At 37.7% G+C, this 22,218-nt stretch overlaps 1 protein-coding gene across 1 annotated transcript in view; it reads left to right on the top strand.

Moving 5' to 3' along the window:
* The window catches only part of LRIG3 (leucine rich repeats and immunoglobulin like domains 3), a 47,082-nt gene extending 25,093 nt beyond the window's left edge, over positions 1-21,989 (top strand). Inside the window, exons 4-19 of the mRNA XM_074869362.1 lie at positions 808-942; positions 1,572-1,715; positions 3,898-4,041; positions 4,365-4,508; positions 4,924-5,067; positions 6,449-6,529; positions 7,190-7,261; positions 7,628-7,699; positions 10,294-10,457; positions 14,048-14,368; positions 14,897-15,178; positions 15,783-16,235; positions 16,445-16,603; positions 17,702-17,845; positions 17,934-18,209; positions 21,275-21,989. Of these exons, the coding sequence (XP_074725463.1) occupies positions 808-942; positions 1,572-1,715; positions 3,898-4,041; positions 4,365-4,508; positions 4,924-5,067; positions 6,449-6,529; positions 7,190-7,261; positions 7,628-7,699; positions 10,294-10,457; positions 14,048-14,368; positions 14,897-15,178; positions 15,783-16,235; positions 16,445-16,603; positions 17,702-17,845; positions 17,934-18,209; positions 21,275-21,519 (2,980 nt within the window). The 3' untranslated portion in view covers positions 21,520-21,989. The remainder of the gene's footprint in view (positions 1-807; positions 943-1,571; positions 1,716-3,897; positions 4,042-4,364; positions 4,509-4,923; positions 5,068-6,448; positions 6,530-7,189; positions 7,262-7,627; positions 7,700-10,293; positions 10,458-14,047; positions 14,369-14,896; positions 15,179-15,782; positions 16,236-16,444; positions 16,604-17,701; positions 17,846-17,933; positions 18,210-21,274) is intronic.
* The last annotated feature ends 229 nt before the right edge of the window (positions 21,990-22,218 follow it).

Genomic DNA, 22,218 nt, shown 5'->3' with positions numbered 1-22,218 from the left:
AGTTGCTGGGTATGAACGTGAAATATGATTGCTGGGAAAAGTACATTTAATTGGAAGTAACAGAAAGGGTGTTCCTTGTAGTGAACGAGGATGCCCACGTCTTTAAAGAGTAGCAGAGTTTTTGTTGTGGAATTGGTTGTGATGCTTAGATGAAGTTTGGTCAGACGTGAGGTCCAGAAGCTCTGTAAGGAGCTTTAATAAACAGAAATTTTATTCTTTGCTAACTCACTAGAAAAATCTATAGGATGAAATACTAGGTCTAACTTGAAAATTATAGAATGTCTTTCTGAGGGGGCACACTGTCATCCATCTTTTCTAATCTAACTGTTTTTCTGGAAATTCAGTCTGATTTTCATGCTGTAGGAGTTTTCAAAAAAACAAAACACTATGTCTAGCTACTATGATGCTAATTTGGTTAAAATAGAAAACATCTCTAATCTCATTTCATTACAATGCTGTGACATACTGTTCAATGCAAATAACAGATATTTCTACTGTTCAGAAATAGATGGTCATAGAGTTCTACATCTTGTTTTAAAAGCCATGAATTGCAGTAATTGGATTATAATGCAACTTTTTAAATCTTGTTTGCTGGGAGTATGTTTTAAGACATATTGATGAATGCATTTATTTAGAACATTCCAATTTGTGATTTGAGATGCCTAGAGAACATACTTTATTGGTTTTCTTTGACGAGAAATTATTTTCAAGTGGGGGAATTAAGAACTAACTTCTGTCAATCATGTGTAGCTAACAAGTGTTTACTCTGGAAATGACAGTCTTTTGACTACTGTCCTTAAATTTCAGGACCAGTAACAAGATTGCCAACATCTTCCCTGAACATCTGAAGCCGTTTCAGAGTCTAGAAACTTTGGACTTGAGCAACAACAACATATCAGAGCTAAAAATATCATCATTTCCATTGTTACCACTCAAGTATCTGTAAGTAAAACTTAGTATTTTTTTCTTTCAGATTACTTTCAAAAAACTTGTTTGAAAACTTAGATTGGCAGCTGTTTGTTAAGGTACTAAAACTTCTTTCAATTAGACATGCATTAAATACTTACTTCTGCTTTCACCTGTTGAGTTTAACCTGTACTAACTTGAATACATGAGTTGTAACAATGAGATGTTTTAGTTTATAAAAAGTGAAGGTCATTATCTGAGTTGAAACAAATAGATGTGTTTCTTGAGAGAAATAATTATGTAACAAAATGAAATTAAGTTCCTGGCTGCGCTAGCCTTGAGTTACATGGAGTTTGGTGGACCATTTTGAATCTACCTTAATCCTCATTCAGTAATACTGCAATGCCAGAGCTATACAGAGTAAAAGTCATGGGGTTGCAATATGCTATCTTCTGCCAATAATACACTCCTGCAGAGTAGAGCAAAATGTTGGTGATGAAATACTATTTGACCATAGACATAGCTGTCAAGAGCTCTAATTAATATGATAAATGAAATTCCATTTGTCAAGGAGTAGGCAGTGCAAGAGCTTTGTGTTTTACTACTTGGTATTAAGAATTTATTAAATAACTGTAAATTTAACCTTCTAGACATTGTTTCAACAGGTACATTAACAGTAACCGAATAACCTCCATGGAGCCTGGTACCTTTGACAATTTGTCTACCACACTTCAAGTATTGAAGCTGAACAGGAACAAAATCTCAGCAATCCCTCAAAAGATGTTTAAACTTTCCCATCTGCAGCACCTGTAAGTGCAACCTACAATTGACTAATTGTTTTCAGGTTTTCCAAAGCACTGGCAGTGCTTGAACTTTAGCCTCTAATTTAACCAGAGGCAGAGTGAGACAGACACAGAAAACATTACTACAACCCTTACTAACTGAAGCTTTGTACTGAACAAAACTAGTCATATATTGGCAAAATGTGAATAATCTTTGTGTTTAAAATCATGTTTGCCTATTAAAAGAAAAAAAAGGCTAATGAAAGGGTAATAGTGGTATTCCTGTAAGAAAGCACTGGAAAAATACTAAGTGAAGTAAACTTATGTAGTTCACTACATCAGTCTCTTACTTATTTTTGTGCTTTCATGGTGAAATGAAGGGAATTAATTTGCTTTCAGAAGGCATGACAATAAGCAACATGCTTGAACAAATAGACCTCCATCAGCTTCACTGATACAATGCTGTCTGTAAATGTTTTACTGAATAAATAGTAGAAAAGTTATTTAATATGGATGAGGCTGGAGAAATATATTTTTCCTTTTTTTGTTTGGTTTTGAAACTTAGAGTGCGGAAATTTGAGAAGAGGATGGGCTGGCCCTGCACTTTGTCAAATCCTGAATAATCATTTTGCATATTAGATAGTTAAGAGTTTAAAAAATATGAGCTCTCTTAGGTTAATCTTGAAAGTGAAAGGTCATAAGAACAGTGAGGTGTTAGGATGCTTGACACATCTGGAAACAATGACTGTGTCTTTTTTGTGTACAAATGCAGGAAGAGTTTGACTCAAGCCTCAGCAGAAAAGTGTGAGAGCAGTCCTGCAAAGCTCAGGTTTTGTTAATGATCTTAGCAGACTTTCTGTTTTTCAGATTCAACTGAAATTTTGGAAGTTGGTGATATTGTTGTCTAAAAATAGTTCTACTTACTCGCAGTTTAATCGGTAGGCTGACCTAGTTAAGTTAGGTAGCTAATCTGCAATGAAGGCCAAAAATTTGTGTTATGACCTGAAAGAAGTATTCAGAAGAGGAGTGGGGAAGAACTGAAGGCTCTCCTTACTGAAAGTTCTTCACTACTTATGCACATTTAAACACAGGAGGAGGAGAAGGGTTCTCTATTGGGTATCTGTTATCAGGTAGGGTTTGTATCAACCTGCCAGAGAGGAAAGCTGAATTCTTACAAGATTCACCAGACCATTCTTACAAGACTGAGACTCTGAAAAATAATTGTGGTGTAACTATGGAGAGAGAATTGCTTAGGCCTTTACTTCCCATGGGGAAGGGGCAAATGATCACTAAGTGTTGTATGAGGGCCTTAGTATTGTCTAATGCTGTCTCTTTATAGTATATATCAGTTGTTGCTAATAAATTTAATTTAGCAAATGATGGCTATTTAAAATTCATTGTTTTAAAACCAGTTAACATTGTTCTTTGTGTCTGTGTGAGGCTAGACTTCCCTGTTCACTGAGCTCAGAAAGTCAGAAAGCTGCTTGGGGTTGATACAGGGTTTGGACTTATAAAGGACCAAAGCCAAGAAAGCGTTATGGAGAGCAGGAAAATAGAAAATATTGAGTACTGCTGTCACTGCAGCTTGACCTCCAGCTAGTTATGCCTTATAACTCCCTTCCAGGATACACACAGGTCGCAGCTTCTGACCTACAGGGGGTGTGTGTAGTGGCAGAAGGGTGAATGCCAAGATCGCTTTAGAAAGAGGGAAGGAACTATTCATAACTAGTTATGGAGAATGAGGGAGGAATGTGTAATGAATGCTTGGCTCCAGATTAAGACAGACAGGGATCACCCAGGATATTTAATTTTGCCTAGTTATCACAACTAAAACTTCTACCTTTTTCTTTCTGATTGATTATTGATTGCAATTATAAGCTAACCTTAACACCTCTACTGCTGGATAAACACTAGGAACTTGCTTTAAATTTTGAATTTGCAAACAGGATTAGCCATGACATTCTAGGTCTACAAGGATTCTTTAAATCTGAATATCAAGGAACTACCAAGTACTTATCTTCAGTATCAGAAAGGCAGAACAGTATTAGCATGGTTAAACATAATGTATTACAGTAAAATGTTTGATTTTTGCTACATCTTTTATGTGCTAGAAAAGTATTTAAATAAGGTTTGTTTCCAGAGAGGGAAGAAATGTTTTTGGCATGCAGGTAAACTTACTCTGCTGTAACTGTAAATTTTATTGATGCAGGGAGCTGAATCGCAACAAAATTAAAAAAATAGATGGGCTTACTTTCCAAGGTCTTCCAGCTTTGAAATCATTAAAACTGCAGAGAAATGGTGTTACTAGGCTCATGGATGGCGCTTTCTGGGGATTGACCAACATGGAAGTCTTGTAAGTATCAACTTTTTGCTGATAGATTCTGCTGATAACACATTAAGTAGAATAGCACAAAATGGATAGAATTGCTTGATAAAGTTTAAAGATGTTTTTGAATTAAATTGTTCTAGTGTGGTTTGAAAAGCAGCAAGTATTCACCAAATGTGTAGGACAGCACATTCTGAATGCATGCATACAACTCTAAATGTAAATAGAGGCTGCAGCTCTCCAGCCAGTATCATGAAGTCAGATGTGGACATGTGGCAAAGCACGCATGCTGCTGAGTTTCTGAACCTTATGTCTTTTATCTGTTCATATGTGTTTGTTTGTGTTTGTAGGCAGCTGGACCATAACAACTTAACAGAGGTAACCAAAGGCTGGCTTTATGGCTTGCTGATGCTGCAGCAACTCCATCTCGGCCAAAATGCCATCAGCAGGATCAGTCCTGATGCCTGGGAGTTTTGCCAAAAACTCAGTGAGCTGTGAGTAGCTTTTATTCTATTCCAGTTTTGAAAGCCGGGTACATGCCAAAGCATGAGCTTCTTACCACTGATCTGTGAATTTCTCATAACAAAGTTTCCAAGGTGACAACAACTTTTTTGTATGTGAGACAGTTATATTTTGTTGAAAGAACTTGAAGCCAACCGTGACTGCTTCATTTCACTGTGGCAGTTGTACTAAAGCTGTAACACAGTCATTTTCAAATAAAAGAAATTCATTCTGCAGTAATCTGTGAATTGTTGGAAATGATACACAAGCTGTGTGAGCAAAAATGGTGTAGTATTTGTAAGGAAAAAAACTTTCTTCCCCCCCGCCCCGGAAAGTTCACCTGGGTTGAACTGAGTAATAAGCACTGCAGCATAAACATTAAAATATACTTCTTTCTTGAATTTGCAGAGATTTGGCGTTCAATCACTTAGCAAGGTTAGATGATTCGAGCTTCGTTGGTTTAAGTGTGTTGGTTGGACTCTACATTGGAAACAACAAAGTAAATTACATTGCTGATTGTGCCTTCCGGGGACTTTCCAGTCTACAGACTTTGTAAGTTGACAAACTCCAATTTTTAAGGTCAAAAACCTTAAGAAAAACCCTCAGTGTTTATAGATTATTTTTTTTTCTTTTTCCTTATGAAATATACAAGAACATTTTGTTAACTTTCCCAGAGTAGCATGCGTTTTTCTTACAGTAGGGTTTTTTTCGGAATAGTTAGGAGAGGGAGGCCTTCCCCTTTAGTTAAGGCTGTGCACAATGGAGTTGGTAATTATGATACAAACTTTCAGTATCATTATTATGGGAAAGGCATGTCTCCATTTGAAGGCAGCAAGCAGCACTGCTACTCACAGCTTTAGGGATTTGGATCATAGTTGTGTCTTAAGTGAATCAACGTTTTCCCTCATGGTAGAAATAAGACAAAATTCAAAACTGTGTATTACTATGGATTCTGATGCTTGTCGTGAATGGGCAATTGCTTTAAGCATTTGAGCATTTTTTGAAGTAGCATTTCTTGAAGGAAGGGATAGAAAGAAGTAAACTAATCTAAATACATTCCACTTCATTAAAGTCTTCCAATTGTGTACCATTGACCCATCTGTTAGCCAGATGAATGAAATGGTTGCCTTTCTCTTTAGGCTTTGAAAAGGGTGCTAACACTACTTTCAGGGGTTTGCTCACATACTCACACTTTGGGCATCTAGCGAAGATGCAATTCAGAGGTGTATGCTATGTTTTTTTAAGTATACAGAGAGATCTAGATCGTAAAGAGAGGAAGTCAGAGATGTGGGCTGTCTAGGAATTAAGTGTTAGACTTCTCCTCCTAGATTTTGTCTTTTTTTTTTTTTTCTCCTCTAGCCCTACCCTGTTGATTCTTTGCTGACACACTGTCCTTTTCACAAATCTCTAAGCTCTTTATGCTTCACAGATAATTAAGCTAGTATTATGGATGTTGTAGGATGTAAAAATGAGTCACTTCATTAATAAATTTCTTTGTGTTCTCTGTGTGTTAATATTACGACCTTACAAAGGCACAAGTGTATTTTGTTTTGAAGGGGTAACAGTTGATCCCTTCCCTTCCTATGACGTTCCTTCTCGTACAATAGTCCTATATCTAAATATCCTTGTAGGGGAATGCGGGTTTGTTTTCTAACGATTCTTAAAATTGTTAGGTTTGTGATCTTTTTAATTATCAGTGGAAAAAGTACCTCTAACAGTCTTCAAAGTCTCTCAGTAAAAATTGAAATGAAATAGCTAATCAAGAAAAGCTTCTCTTAAAAAAACAAACAAACAAAACCCCAAACAAACAAAAAACAACCTACCAGAAGGTTATTTTAGAAATGGTTTTAAATAATAGATGCTGTTGAAGAAGTATGTACCCTGTTCTTTTTAATAGCTCTTGTGGTTTGATTTCCCCTCACCCCTTAAACAGGGATCTGAAAAACAATGAAATATCATGGACTATTGAAGATATGAATGGTGCATTCTCTGGCCTAGATAAACTTAGGAAGCTGTAAGTATTGCTAAAATATGTGTATCTCAACATCTCTAAAAGAAAATTAGCTTAGCTTATGTATGTTTCAAGGGACATGTCCAACACTTAATGATGTTACATTTTCCATAGCTTAGATGATTTTTTTCTTCCTTACCATTTTGTTCTCTATAAAATGTTCCTTTCCTATAAAAGAAATTCCAGATTTTTCAAGTCTAACTAATCTGGCATATTTTAAATATTACTATTATTTATGGAAACATTTCTCAAAGAATAAGGGCTTCCCGTAATAGGAAGTAGTAAGTGCATTATATGACAAAGGCATAGTGACAGGGATAGTCTTTGATGAAGTAATGCAGCATCCAATGGAAGTGTCTTCGTTGCATTGAAATTTTCAAATGCACATCTAAGAAATAAATAAAAAGATGCTTATGTGTATACATTTAGAATAATCCATATCACTGAACTGTACACATGAAGCATCTTCTAAAAGCATTCTAACATCTAGACGTTGACTCAAGGGAAATGAATCTTTTAGAGGTGAGACATTTTGCTGTGTTGGGAAAGGTTGAGTGGTGAATATTAGTCACAGTTTAGAAATAAATGCCCAAATTGCAATTGTTTAGCTCAAATGCTTTCATTTTATTGCATCCTTGTGCATCATGTACTTATATTTTTCAGGATACTCCAAGGAAACAGGATTAGATCCATTACAAAGAAAGCATTTTCTGGTTTGGATGCACTTGAACACCTGTAAGTACTCAAAATTCACATATAACCCAACATTGGAAAAAATGAATTTTAATACTAATTGAAGTAAAGCTTGTTAGTCCTATTTTTATTTATGACTTTGAATGAAATGCATTTATCCTGGTTGCTACTGTGATCTTGAGAATGTTATTTTGGAGTTACGCTGAATATGAATTTTGGAATTAGTGCAGAGTGTGTTATGTATTAAGCGTGCTATAAAACTCCTTAATCCTGTCTCTTTAGTTTTGAGCTGGGGGATCCATTGTATATCACCAAGGTAGCTAACTATTCCTTGAGTCTTCAATACATTCAATTTAATAAATTACTCTTTCCTCCTCTAATGTTATTTTTCTTTTTTTTTTTTTCTAGAGATCTAAGTAACAATGCAATTATGTCAGTTCAAGGAAATGCGTTTTCACAAATGAAGAAACTCAGAGAATTGTAAGTTTCTATCTAAAGACATCACCTCTGATAAATATATATATCTGTATAAATATATAAAGAAAAGCCTTGTAAGACTGCCTGATGCAGTGATAAACTCCCGCTGTAATCTCTCTGAAGTCGTGTAAAAAGGGTATGTCAATGTTTTGGGTTTTCTTATTTTCTATGTAATGACTGTATTTAAGTGAGGTAGCGTAGGATAGGAGGTATTCATTTTCTGCTGCATTTGGTGTCTAGAGTCCTTATTTTAAATTGGCTGATCTCTAATAGGTATTAGATAAGGGAGACTTTGATGTAATGTGCTATAAGATCAGTAGTGCTATCACTGAGCTAAAGCTTACCCGACCAGTGAAATGCAGTGCTGTAATTCTTTTGTAAAGACCTGGTTGTCAGTGCTTGTAATTGGGTCCTTCTATCGTGTAGTAGCAAAGGGGAGATCTTCAAAAGTCATGAAGCGGTCACTGGGAAGAGTGTTTTCTTCTAGTGAGTTTTGGGGTTTTTTTTGTCCTGTTACCCTCTTTTTCTGTTGATCAATGCAGAAAAACACTGTCACGGTTCCCTGTGTTTGTTTTGAGCACAGCTAATTCTTCCTCTTGCGTATATCTTATGTCTCCTCTATTCACATCAGCCTTCTCTAGTCAGATCTGTTGTCCTGAGCTGCTCTGTGGATAATCTGTCAACAAACTAAAGATGCTGCTCTCATGATGGGTAGAAACTGCCTGAAGCTTGTCTGGAGCTTTTAATTTGTGTTCTCCAGACTCCTATCAAGTACAACCCTAGCAGCTGGCTCTCTACTTCATCTTATGGTATTACTCCATGTTGGGTGCCATAGAGAAAGTAATGAGGAGCTTTGTGCATTTCGTAGAATCATAAACAGCCCAGTTTGGAAGTGACCTCAAAAGGTCATCTGGTCCAACCTTTCTTCTGTGGGAAAGGGAGCCGAGATGAGATTATTTAGCACCCTGTCTAGTTGTATCTTGAAAACCTCCAGTGCTGGAGATTCCACCATGTCCCTGGGGAGGTTGTTACAGTGTGTGACTGTTCACAGTGTAAAATATTTCTTTCTTGTATCTAGACAATATTTAGTTCATTCGAAGTTCAGTTTGATGTTACCCATATCCTGGTGTAGCTGCAGCTGCTCTAGAAAGCAGCAGCCATGCCTTCTACCCATAGCCAGGGGTTTTCTGCCTTTCCTCTTCCTTGAGTTCAATCTGGTTGTATTGCTTGATTAGTTTGCTGAACTCACTCAGGCAGCTGCAGGGCAATTGCTAGATTTGACACAAGAGAAGCAGTGGAAGCACAGTGCTGACAATTAGGGATTGATATAGATGATTTGAAGTGTGATCAAATGTGATAGAATGACAGGCTAACACTGCTTCAGGAGGTGTAAGATGTTACAAGATACCAGACTCTGAACACCTCAATGAAATAACTATTCAAGATTTGCTGGGGTTTTTTTCTGTACTTTTCTTGAAACACCTGGTAGACATCCGTTATGTCTGAGGAAGATGTCGACAGATGCTAGAAAGTACTTTCCCAGAAGTAAGATTATTTAGAATAAATTCCCATCTAGTAATTTTATTCTGAGGCCCCTAGAGAGTAAATCTGAAAATATGACAGATAGCCATTGCATCAGGATAGCAAAAAATGCTGTGGTTTGTCTGCCTCCTAAGAATAACAAGAATGCCCCTAGAACTTCAGTGAAAGATGATCTGATTCGTCTCAATGTGAACTGGTGAGCTGACATCCCTAGGTTTTATCCATGCAGTGTTAGTGTGAAAAAAGAGCACAGAGGCACTGTCTTGATTTTCTTCAAGAAAAAAATCCGGAATTGGTATGTCTCCGTTTATCTTTAAAGCTGTCTTCTCTCCCTGGATCCATAAATTATTTTTGCTTTTCCTCCAAGAACAGGTAAGATTTGAAGAGAAGAATTTTATTGTTGACTGTGGTTTTTAGTACATTTTTTTTAAGGGTGATTCTGAGTTTTCAGCCAAAACTGAAAACTCGTCCTACTTCAACTCCTGATTCTAGATGCTTCACAGAATATGCCTTTGCTTTCTTATTTTTTTTTCCCCTCTGTGAGTGTAGCTATTTACATAGGTTAGGTAAGCTGATAGCCAGTTCTGAAGTTGTTATTTCAATGCTTGACTATTCTTCGTCTCTCCACTCTCCTTTTTAAATATGTTCCCCAACATAAATTCTGACTGAGATGGAAATAAGGGAATGAAATTGTTTCAGAATTTTTTGATGTTAGCTTCCAGAGCACCTCCCTTTTGGACTGTTCTCCTACGTCCCCAATCTGTGTGTCTTACTGCTGACTGTCATTTTGTACCCAGGACACTACAAACATGCCTGGCTGCCTGGGCTCATTTTAGTAGTAGAAGCTGGATGTTCAGGATAACATGTCTGCTTTGTTGAATATAGGAGTCATGACAGTGGTGTCACCACATCTGAGCTAAATAATATTGATGTCTTGTGATATATGTATTTAGCCTAAAAAATTAGTTTTGTTACTGGTGTGTGCTCATAAAAATCTGTATTACAAATGGAAAAAACAAGCAAATGGGCATTGAATGTAATTGTTTTTTTCTTAGGCACTTAAACACATCGAGTCTCTTGTGCGATTGCCAGTTAAAATGGCTACCACAGTGGATGTCAGAGAACAACTTTCAAAGCTTTGTAAATGCCAGTTGTGCCCATCCTCAGCTGCTAAAAGGGAGAAGTATTTTTGCTGTCAGCCTGGATGGGTTTGTCTGTGGTGAGTATAGCCTCTATTTCTCATTCCATAGAACAAACTTTACTGAATGCATTAATTTTTGTTGTGGTTTCTTTGATATGTTTTCGCTAATAAAATGGGGAGGATTTAATATTTGTTAACATTTCCTTCTCTGTTCCCAAATCATGATGTAAATGCTCAAAGCTTGTGGCTTTGTATAAGATGGGGAGTGATAGTTTTCTGACTCTTACTTCACATACAGCTTGCTTACATAGTGCATACCATAGCGTGCAAAGGAAAGCTCAATAGTTCGTGGTGGTAAATGCATATGCCTCTAGATTTAAAAAGATGGATATTGTTTAGGTAACTAAGCATTTTTAAGTGAGACATATTTTGGCAAACTTAAGATGCAGTTTTTGGTTTTGATTATTTGTAAATTATTTTCAAACTTCATCAGTCTTGAGATTATTCCAGAGCTGAGAAAATTTGAAGGTAAAATACCCATACTGGCCTCAGCTCTGACCTACTTTATGTGTGCTTGTTGTCTACTTTAAAAATCATTTGGACCATGAAAGTTATTGCCTATACGTAAACTGTATTTTAAAACATCTGATTACCACAGTTACGCTACTGATATTTTGTATTTCAGTATGCCAAATAGTAAATGCTAGTAAAATATTTTTACTTTAAGACTTGAAAATTTGAGGTGATAGCATCTGCCTTAAAAATGAAATTTTTTTAATGTATGTTTGGTAGCATTATCACCTCTATGTTATATTCTCTGTTTAAAGCAAAGTGAAGCTAAGCAGAGTAAGGATGTGTGTTTGAGTACTCTGATAAATTAAGTGGGAACTTTGAAAATACCAGGAAATTAAAAGCTAACTGGGTTTCATGTATCTTTGTTGTATACATTTTATTTTTCTTACTAAAGAAAATTCAGACTTTATTTTCTTTGGAGATAAATCAGTAACCATATTTTCTTCTCAATAACTTACCTCTCATAGCAAATATGACTGCTTATTTTTACTGTTGCCATCATACCCATTCAACGGTTGGACTAGATGATCTTCAAGGTCCTTTCCAACCTAGATGATTCTGTGATACCCTTTTTTCAGTGGGAAAGCAGACACAGAATATAAAACAGTGTACAAAAATGTTGTTTTCTCCCTTCCTATTAGCAGTCAAATGTTTAATGTATTAATGAGTAGATGGTGCATAATCTAGGTTCTGTAAAGGAGAAGTTGACATAGTGCAGGAAACTGCAGATTACTCAATAGTTAATGGAATATATATGAAGTATACATCCTTATTTATGAGAAACTCATTCTGGCAAGAAATTAAGTTGGGGTATTTGGATATATATCTCTATTTGTTAAACCACGGGGGATTGTGATCTTTCTTTTAGCTGATGAATGCCATTTTAAATTAATTAATTTCAAACCCTTTAAAGATATGTTAGCAAAAAGGGATGTACTAAGAGTAAGCTGTTGTTTAATACGTAAAGTAATTGTCATGTGGAAGTAACTTGAATCTCTTAAAACAATCAGTGAGTGTTTCACTGTATATTGAATCTTTAAAGTGTGCCATCACTAGACGTTTGGTTGTACACACCTTGCCTTATACGTTTACAATGGCCACTTTTGCTTTTATAGAATTTTCAAGAGGAGTGTGTTAAGTCCTGTCTGAAATAATTTATGTGAGTGTATAAATCCTCCAAATTGAGCCAAGTTACATTTATGAAAACAGCTAGGAGATAGGAGGGAGTCATCCTAAATTTGGTAAAGGAAAGCATGTGATAGGCAAGGGTTCCATATCTGTGAAACTAAAATAAAATAGAAAATCTGTGTAATTTGTGCTTCCTAAAATCATGTCTTTCAAGCTGAAACAAATCATGAGACATTTCTGTACTAAAGATAACCGTGGAAGAAAAAGAGAACAGATGCTTTTTTGACCTGTATTAACTACTTCAAGTTAACATAGTGATGCTAAGAGTACTATATAGGTGATGAATAGCTTGTTTTCTGTTGCATAGTAGTCAAGTGGCTTCTAAAATGAGAAATACATTTCTCAGAGAGAGTGTGTGCATCTGTGTGTATATGTGTTTATGTATTTGTGCATGTATATGTGTTTATATATCTGTTAGTGCATTTCTGTGATATGTGTATTCAAATACACTCCCAAACTATTCTGTTCTGAAAAAACCCATTGCCAGTTTTATCCTTGAGTGTTCTTCTGTATTCTGCAGTATCTGCTTGAGTGACCTTTTCATCCGCAATTCCTGCCAAATAATTAAAATTTTAGTGTATTTTATTATTCCATTGATAGTACAACTAAAATAGAATGAAGTGTGTTCTCCTGTCCTATCACAAGGCTAATTTAAGTATTTACAATATTTTACTTTGTTATCCCTGTGCAAAGTCAGTGAAAGTATCAACTCAGTTTGCAAATGGTATAGTTTGTCATGAAGGACTTAAGACATGGGTATGAAGCATGAAAGCCTGGGAGATTCTTATGGCCCATGCTTAGAGCCCCGGAGCGGGGAATTCATGTTGCCCTGTTGCTGGAACACAGCTCCAGATTTGCAGGTGTTCTTGTGGGCAGCTCAAGTTCAGGCTATCTGCACATCTCATTTTCTTTTGTAACACACAGTGTGGAGGTTCTTCAAGGAAATAATTCTTTGACCATGGTAAGTTTTTCGCAAACAAATGAGATATAAGGAGGCAAAGGGGCTATGTAAAACCTGACTCTGCAGTGCAGGTAGGGTTTGCAGTAAGGAGTATTTGGGGCCCAGGGCTTTTCCTGCAGTCCCTGTGAAGTTTGGGCCTGTGTCTTTGTCAGGAGGTAGGAAATATCTTGAAAGTTGGCAATAAAACTAAAGCTTTTTGCTTTTGGGAATCAAAACTTTAATTGCTCACTCCTTTTGTACATGCAATGTACACGCAATTGACAGAATAAATACTTCAGAAGGCAACTAATTCTGTAAACTCACAAAATGGCACTTTGAAGGTAACTTTCTGATAGTAAAGGGACTTCCAGAAACTAGTATCTTGAAATTCTTGTGTGCTGCCCTGCTTAAGGGGTCTTCAGCACTGCTGTTTTTGTAAGATGGACCAAACAGCCGCAAATCACTGAACAGTGACTTCTGTACATGATTGTTTTTTGTGGGTTTGGGGAAAACCCTCGACTTTAACTTGCAGTTTCTGATGGCAGAAGAACTATGTTTTCAATAAAGAAAAACTCACAGCAGCCTGAGGTGTTGTAAAGATGAAGGGTAGGCTTCATGACTGACATTCGGAATAGTTCTAACGGATGTCAGGGGGTAGTTATCTCCTCTTTAGTGCTGCTGTTGAACAAACTGTACACACAGTCTGCTTTTAAATGTGCTTTCTCTTCAAAAACAGATGACTTGACACAATAAACTCATAAATATGGCATCTTTAAATGCCCTAAGGCTAACGAAATTTAAAACAAAAGCATTGTGTATCCATTTTATAAATACTTATCTGACTCTTCTCTCAAACCTATAAAACGAGGCTTACAAACTCTTTCTATAAAGAGTCCTCAGGGCTCACTTATATATTTTTTTTCCTCTTACTCTGTGTTACTTTTTCTCCCTTTTCTGTTCTGTGCAGATGATTTTCCTAAACCACAGATCACTGTCCAGCCAGAAACCCAGTCAGCAATCAAAGGCTCCAATTTGAGTTTTGTATGTTCAGCAGCCAGCAGCAGTGATTCCCCAATGACTTTTGCATGGAAGAAAGACAATGAATTACTGCAAGATGCTGAAATGGAGAATTATGCACACCTCCGGGCACAGGGCGGTGAAGTGATGGAGTACACTACCATCCTTCGACTGCGCAATGTTGAATTCAGTAACGAAGGGAAATACCAGTGTGTTATTTCAAATCATTTTGGTTCATCCTACTCTGTCAAAGCCAAGCTTACAGTAAACAGTAAGTATGTTACTTTTTGCTTGTGGACTTAAAGTAGAATGATTTTAATCAAGATATGTAAACATAATTCTTTCCATTTTCATCATCTGTGTCTTTTAAAAGATCCCTTAATAAGCAGAGATTATTTCTTAAAATATCTCTACTTCCAAGATCACCATTCAGTTTTACATCTGGCCCACCATAGTGTAGGCAGAAACAAATAACAGACCCAATTCATAGTAAATCTGACAAAATCTATGTAATAAAATGGAAAAACATTAATCTTTTCTTCACAGGAGGTAAGTGTATACTCTGTTTCAAGGTACTATGGAAAGGTCATGTAGGAGGCTGTTAGCAGAAATGAGATTTTCATCCAGGCGGTCTCACATACTTCACAGCTCATCCCTTTCTGTCTCTTGGCTACCGATAAATTTAGGTTGTGTCCTTCTCCAGCATTTTTAGGCCCAAGAAGAGTGTTAAGAAAATGCTGTGCAAAAAAGAAAAATTACTTTTCATTTATTTATTTTGGTTTCACTAACTTTTCTTTAGTGCTGCCTTCATTTACAAAGATCCCAATGGACTTAACCATTCGAGCTGGAGCAATGGCACGTTTGGAATGTGCTGCAGTTGGGCATCCTGTCCCACAGATTGCTTGGCAGAAAGATGGTGGAACGGATTTTCCTGCAGCACGCAAGAGGCGCATGCATGTCATGCCTGAAGATGATGTATTCTTTATTGTTGATGTAAAGATCGAGGACACAGGCGTTTATAGCTGTACAGCTCAAAACACCGCTGGAAGCATTTCAGCTAACGCAACATTAACAGTACTAGGTAAGACATTGGCAATCCTTCATGGCATAATCTCTTTGAAGAACAGTATTGCTGATTATAATAAGTATCAGCTGATTATAAAAATAGCAATGTTATGAAAGAGCTGTATAGAAATAAAAATATTTTGAAACAATTTGTATTGATACATAGTTATAGATTAGAAATATGGACTCCAGCACACAATCACTACTATGATGCAAAATAATAAAAGCTAGTTATGTTTCTCAGTGTGTACACAAAGTCTGATATGAGGGGGCTGGGGGGAAGGGGCTGTTATTTTTGTTTAGAGACAGGAGATTTTCTTTAACTTTCAATTTCGTGATGTTTTGTTAACCATCTTTAATTGAGTTCTCTGCAATCTTGAGCATGTATGATGTGGCCTTTTTACCTTCTGAGGTAATTGAGCATCTAGGTCTGATCAATTGACAAGTAAACTGTAAGCTCTAAATTCAAATTCTTTGAGTGTGTTTTTTCTGAGAATGAGAGTAAGCTCCATTAGGCCTTACTGATGCATTTAATTCAGCTTTTCCTCTTGAGCTGTGAAGGGACATATTCCCATTCTTGCAAGGTCATTTAGAATATAAGGCTTATGCTTTCTTTTCAGAAACACCATCATTTTTGCGGCCTTTACTGGATCGAACTGTAACAAAAGGTGAAACTGCAGTCTTGCAGTGTATTGCTGGTGGTAGCCCTCCACCCCGACTGAACTGGACTAAGGATGACAGCCCTCTTGTGGTAACGGAAAGACATTTTTTTGCTGCAGGCAATCAGTTACTGATTATTGTGGATACAGATGTAGAAGATGCCGGGAAATACACTTGTGAAATGTCTAATACGCTTGGAACGGAACGAGGCAACATCCGTCTTAATGTAATTCCTACTCCCACCTGTGATTCTCCTCAAAACATTGCCCCATCACTTGATGATGATGGATGGGCCACAGTTGGCATTGTGATCATAGCTGTGGTTTGCTGTGTGGTGGGCACTTCCTTGGTGTGGGTGGTCATCATCTACCACACCAGGAGGAGAAATGAAGATTGCAGCATCACAAATACAGGTGTGTAAACTGAAGGTTTGCCTTGGAAAGGAAAAAAAATGTTTGTGGTTGCTTTGCAGTGACTTTAGTGTAGGAACATTTGTGTGCTTTGACTCAGAGTCAGAAGAGTGAACTACTTGTTAACTTCAGCACTTTGCTGACAAGTTTAAAAATGCTTCTACAAACTCTGAAGTATGCTGATGGCTTTTGTGTGTTTTGCTTCCCCACAGATGAAACAAATTTGCCTGCTGACATTCCAAGTTACCTGTCATCCCAAGGGACACTGGCTGAAAGGCAGGATGGATATGGTTTATCTGAAAATGGCAGTCATCATCAGTTCCTCACAGCTTCTGTGGGAGGCTATTTCTTGCAGCAGAGGGACAGTAACGGTTGGTGTAAAATGTTAAGCAGATTTTCCATGTTGGTTGAGTAGCTGCAGTTTGGCTATTGTCTTTCTAGCTAATAGAAATAGCACTAAAGAAACATCTTCACTGAAGTTTAAGAGAGGATATGAAATCTATTGCTTGAACAAGATAATAACAGAAACTTTGTTCAGTTCATCCAAATGACGTTATGGCTTTGCTTAAATCATTAAGATTTTCTCTAGTCTCAAGGGTACATTTAAACTGATGATCACATTTCTCAAACAAGAGTGTGCAAAAGGAATTACAACAGCATGTCTTCCTCTGTTACAGCTTGAAGGATGTTTTTAATGCAGTGTAGGCATGGGTGGTAATACCTGTGTAACTTTAGTATAATATAACTAATTAAAGTTTCCTGTTAGAAAAGTCATCGAGGTCAGAGTTAATAAAGGGTTTAAGGTGACTGCAAGTTAAAAGCTGCAGTACATCATGTGTATACATCTGGCCCCTGAGAATCCAGAATATACCTGGGTTAGGGAGGAAAAGCCACCTTGCTGTGAAGGGGTTGGAGTCAAGATACAGTCAGGAGTTGGGGCAGGTGGGAATGGAGCAGTGGTGAGATAGTTCTGCAGTTGTAGGGTAGTGAGAGCAGCAGCCTCTTTGTGGGGCAAGAACAACAGACCATGTCCACAGTTTTCAGGAACCATTGAGCTGAAAGTCAGTGTAGCTGTTCAAGCAGCCACGGACTCCCTGAGATTCTTCCACCCAGGACTTTCTTGTTAGCACTCTGTGCTCCACAGGGTGGCTGTGTGACAGAGCATGAGCCTGCTTTCAGTGTGTTGGAGGAAGGAGGTCCCTGGTTCTGATCCCTGTGATTGGGTTTGTTGTTTTATCCAGGGACTGTATAATGAGGCAAAGTGTGACACATTCTCTGTCAAGCTAATGAATTGAACACTTGTTAGAATTAGAATTCTTATCAAAAGGTTAGGTTAAACTTAAGCTCTACATGCACTACAAAATTTAGTTGAACAGACAGGGTTCTTAAAAGAACAAAACTTACTCAAGAAACTGTAAGCTGGAGCTTAAGAAAAGACCATATGCTGACATGTCAATTTTATTTTTAAGGCATTTGCCATCTAGATAATGGAAGTGAAACAGACTTGGAGGGTGTTGCAGATCCATTCCTATGCCACTATCTGGGGACTTCAGGGACTTCGTATTTAAAAGGAAACACATATGGCTCTGAGGCCTTTGAAGCCTACAATGCAAGTAAGTTGGAGGGGAAAAAAAGTTTTAGTCCTAATTTGATCTTGTGCTATGATGAATCTATATTAAAACAATTTTTCATTCTCTTTAGGTTGCAGCCCTGACCAAAGAACAGCATTCCTGGATCCTTATGAGACGGGATATTTAAAGAAAAAGGAATGCTATCAATACTCACCTCCACTGGAAGATCCCTTTGACCCGTGTGTTGGCATTATTGGAATGCAGGCTACAAGTAGCAAATTGATTAACTCCATTTATACTCAAAATGAAGGAACTGGACTAAAAAGCAAAAGTCTGAACTCAGACACATTTGATTTAAACAGAAGTTTGGAACCCTCATCTATTATCAGTAACAGCACTTTCATGGGTACGTTCTAGCTATTGGTTTTTATTCAACTGCTGGTATCCTTGCTGTCTTGTTTCCTGCTTCCGACACTAAGCAAAACTGATTTCATAGCTTTTTCTTTCCCACTCCTGCAACAGGTAATTCTGTAATAGTGTTTAGATAGTCATACAGTGAAAAAACTAATTGTGCAATTTTGTGTGGGTTTCTTTTTCTGAGTGTCCGTGAATTTAGTAAGATAATACAGCATGTGCAATATAAATACTTTAGAAAGGAGGAGAGACAGGAAGTAGCTGAGGAAAGGCAGAGTTGTCCTTGATGTTTTGCATGTGTTCCTGTCTCTTTGTTTTCTTTATCCCTCTTCCTCCCTGAGTAACTTGCAATACTGCAGTATCTATTTTTAAGGCTCACACAACTGAACTGTACACGTAGGGTTGCTCTCTCTCCACTGCAGTGCATGAGGACAGTTGGATGCTCCAGCACTCAGGGTGCCCTCTGGATCCTACTGGGAGTTAGCCAGAAGATGGGCCCTATCCTGTGTTGCAAAGGGAGCAACTTGGGGCTTGGTGAGAAGCAGAATTGACATACATCAAAGGAGTCCTCAGGTCAAACATGGTAGTCAAGAGAGGTGGTTCACCTCCAGGTGTAACTGTGAGCCCTCTTCTGCTTCTCGGGAAACCTGACTTCTAAGTAGTATTAGATACAATGTCCCAAATATTTGACATTCAGGAACAGAAAAGTGATTACAGTAAAACTGTGTAATGAGCGTATTTACTTTACCAGGAGATTTTAATAGCTTAAACTTACATAAAAATTTCAGCAATGGTGTGATTCTTATCTTTTATCTTAATATAACTAGAAGATTTCCATAAATGTTAGGGTACTTACTTAAATACACCTTAACAAATTTCAGACATACCAGAAGTTTTGCCTGACATGCTAAAGGTGTGCAAGGTCCCAGGAAGGCTCAGGGCAGGTGGGGAGACTTGAACTCCAGTGTATGAGGAAATATTGTGTAACAGGGTGAGCCAGAACTATTTACCCTTCAAAGGAAAGCACTGTGGAAAAAATGCCCTCTCTACCCCTCCTTTGTCTTCTTTTCTTATGGTGTGTATGACAAGAGTTGCTGAAGCTTAGTTCAGGGTTTACAATTTTAATCCAAGTTGCAGGGAGAGGTGGGGGAAGGGGGGAAAAGCATTGCTTTACCTTTTAAGCTCCCTAAATTTTGGGTGTTGATTTGGTTGGTTGGTTTAAAACACATATAATCCCACATACTGCTTTCATCCCACTGATATCTGAACGCCAAGTGTAGCCCTGGTACCATGGATTGTCTCCTGGCTGGTGTGTCAGCATGGTTGATCCAAGGCCTGGCTCTGCTGGCTCTGCGAGGGGACTTGGGGAATGTGCATCACTGGGCTCTTTGTTCTCAGGGGGTGGGGAGGGAGGTACAAGCTCTGAAGTTTTCCCCCTTCTAAAGCCAGATGTTTGGACTATAAAACATTGCAGATGCCATGACATCTGGCAGAGGCCCTGGGACTACACATGGCCTCCTGGCTGCCTGCCACTATTGCTGTGGTGGGACTGTTCAGATAGTGCTTTACCACATGTCTCCTGTAGAAAGTAGTTCTACTGTATGTGAGTGCCCAGGAGTTAATACAACCTCGAGGGCTCGTATTCCCGTTTCTGCCCTAAAAATCTATGCAGAGCTACTTCTTTTGTCAGTTCTTTGAGCTACTACCCCACCCAAGTTGCATCACTGTGTGTTGGATGCTTCATAATCATTACTACTCTTCACTCAAAGCGCCTATGTTAGACCTGTGAGATGGTGACTGTGGAAGAAGTCTTAATAGATTTCTTGTCTTTAGTTGTGGATTTGCTTCTTCAGCATCATTGTCATCAGATCCAGCCCTCCTTTTGCCTCTACAGTCACAATGAAGACAGCTGGCATTAACATCACTGTTGATGCATGAGCCAGAAAGTTCACAGCTTGGATTTATTTTTTTTTAAAGACAGGATTAATTTGTAGCTTTGGTACTGTGAGGACCATCCTCTCATGTTGTGTTAGGAGCAAAATTGCTTTGCAAATCATTGATGCAAATATGGACATTGTCCAAATCCATTTTTAGTAACTTCTCAGATTGCAGTTTTAATTGAAACCTTTGCTTCAAGCCACTAAGCAAAGCTAGAAGTATGGCTTTTTGGCTGCAGAATTTATTAATGATTGCAGCGTTAACTTATTGATAAAAACTGAGTTCCTCAAAATCAGCCTGTGGCACACTGTCCTCTGAAAATAAATCTTTTGAGTGTCACAGACACTATGACTTGTGGTGGCTGTATCTCTTCAGTGAAAAAAGAGAAGGCCCTTCTTGCAGAGGTTTTGATGCTAACACCTTCCCAATGATGAAGAGTGGTAGGCACAGTAATTATTTTGTGGCTAGTGAATCCAGATAATTATTAATGAAGGTTCAACTGAAATGCCAAATTCTCTTTGGCCTACACCTGTTGTAGCCAGTTCGGGGCAGAGATGAACAGGTGTGAATGGAGAATTTGGCTGGTGGGACCTTTATTATTAATGGGAGATGCTAGCCAGAAAAAGATTGGTTTAGCATTCAGATTGAACAGTGGGAGGATGTTGTATAACCCTATTATACATGTTGGGTTTGGTTTTTTACTTATTCATGTGCCATTTGTTCACTGAAGAACAAACCAGGGAGACTGTTGTGACTTTGCATTAGAAAGTGTCTTGTGATATGTTTGCAGTTTGGTCTGTGTGCACACCTCCCCCCTTGCCACCTTCCCCAAAGAAAAATGGGCATGGAAGTAGGCATGAAAACAAAAGTAATGAAGTTGTGGGTGGCTATACATTTACTTGGGAAATGTTTTTAATGTCTCAGGTGGCAGAACCTTGCCTTATGCTTGTGATCACATTGATGTTTTCTTTTAAGCGGTAAAATAAGTTAAGTAAAATCTCACTTTTGTGAACTTTTACCTGTGCTGATCCTTGGCTTGCATTCTAACATGCAGCGCTTAGTGACACACAAAGCTGTTAGCATTGGTGTTTCTGTACTTACTCACTTACTGTCTTTCAGGGACATTTGGAAAGTCTTTATGGAGGCCTCAGCTGGACTCTCTTTCAAGTTGTAGACAGCCAGCAAATTGTCAGCTAAAAACCTCCCGTAATAATCCTCATGCCTCACTGGACTTCGATGCAGAGGGAGACGAAGATGGAAAGGAAAGGACAGTTCCTAGAGGAGAAAATAGCATTTATACTTACAAACAGTCCTTTGAAAACTTTAGGACTTCTACTTTCCAATCCTGTGATTTGGATACATAGCTCCTTTTGGACCTGCCATTGATTTCTGGAACCAAAGAAATACTTTGACATACTACTACCTCAGTGTGGAATTTTATTTAAAAAGGGAAGAAGGAAAGGAAGGGAAGAAAGAAACCACGTGATGCTATGAATTCAGAACAAACAAATGCATTTTTATTCAGATAAAGCATAATTGCCAAAATGCTCTACATTTTTATACAGGGAAAACATTCCTTATAAAAAATACTATATTTCTAATTATTTTATAGCTTTCTTTTATGCAAATAATATCTTTGTAAATTAACGGTGTAAATAATACAGCATATGTATTTCTATGTCAGACTTCATTTTATTGAAATGAGTAGTAAGCATTCTAATTTTGTACTGTTACTTGTACCTTTTTACAAATGGAAACTCCATGCTGTTTGCAGGTATCATGCATCTTATTTGCACATTACTTTTAATAAAATATGCTGCCATCTGGTCTCTGACCAACATTAGTGTATGAAGAATGAAAAGTGTGAATTATGTTTGTAGATCGTATTGCATATGTAGGTGCCTTCCGTGTCATGTTTGCACCATTATTTGACTAAAACCTGTATCTTTAGATTTACTGTGTTAAATATATTTAGCTTCTAAGAGTGGGTGTGGTCCTGCCACAGCTATGGGTAAGGTGGCATGAAGCTGTGCCAAAATAAGTATGCAAATCTTCCACTTTGT

The sequence above is a fragment of the Strix uralensis genome, chromosome 5 (genome assembly GCF_047716275.1).
Source record: "Strix uralensis isolate ZFMK-TIS-50842 chromosome 5, bStrUra1, whole genome shotgun sequence".
NCBI lineage: Eukaryota > Metazoa > Chordata > Aves > Strigiformes > Strigidae > Strix > Strix uralensis.
The sequence above is the reverse complement of the archived record's forward strand: the minus strand, read 5'-3'. Positions and strand labels throughout refer to the sequence as shown.